Here is a 418-nt window from a genome sequence, read left to right on the forward strand (position 1 = left end):
TTTCCCTGGAATGGTTGCGTTTCCCGGTAATATTTGCGTTTCCCGGGAATTTTCACCTTTCCCGCTAACATTCCGGTTTCCGCGGCTGTTCCAGCTCGGCTCCGCGGGGTGCGGCGGCGTTCCAGGCTCAGGCCACGCCCGGGGTGAAGCTGTGGGTGCTGCGCGAGGCCAGGAGCGTCAAGCTGCCCTCGAGCGTGGGGCGCTGGCCCCTGGCCCCCCGCCCCGAGCTGCTGCTGGCCATGGACGCGCCCAGCAAGGACGTGGGCGACGAGAAGGTGGGACACGGATCCTGGCGGATCCCGGGATTCCTGCTGGATCATGGGATTACCGATGGGTGTTGGGATTCCTGTGGGGTGTTGGGATTCCTTTTGGGTGTTGGGATTCCCGTTGGGTGTTGGGATTCCCGTTGGATCCCGGG

At 64.4% G+C, this 418-nt stretch overlaps 1 protein-coding gene across 1 annotated transcript in view; it reads left to right on the forward strand.

The window, feature by feature from the left end:
- The window catches only part of LOC107213509 (protein-arginine deiminase type-1-like), a 13,713-nt gene that overhangs the window by 2,800 nt on the left and 10,495 nt on the right, over nt 1-418 (forward strand). Inside the window, exon 2 of the mRNA XM_019008732.1 lies at nt 95-348. Within this exon, the coding sequence (XP_018864277.1) occupies nt 95-348 (254 nt within the window). The remainder of the gene's footprint in view (nt 1-94; nt 349-418) is intronic.

The sequence above is a fragment of the Parus major genome, chromosome 21, assembly GCF_001522545.3.
Source record: "Parus major isolate Abel chromosome 21, Parus_major1.1, whole genome shotgun sequence".
NCBI lineage: Eukaryota > Metazoa > Chordata > Aves > Passeriformes > Paridae > Parus > Parus major.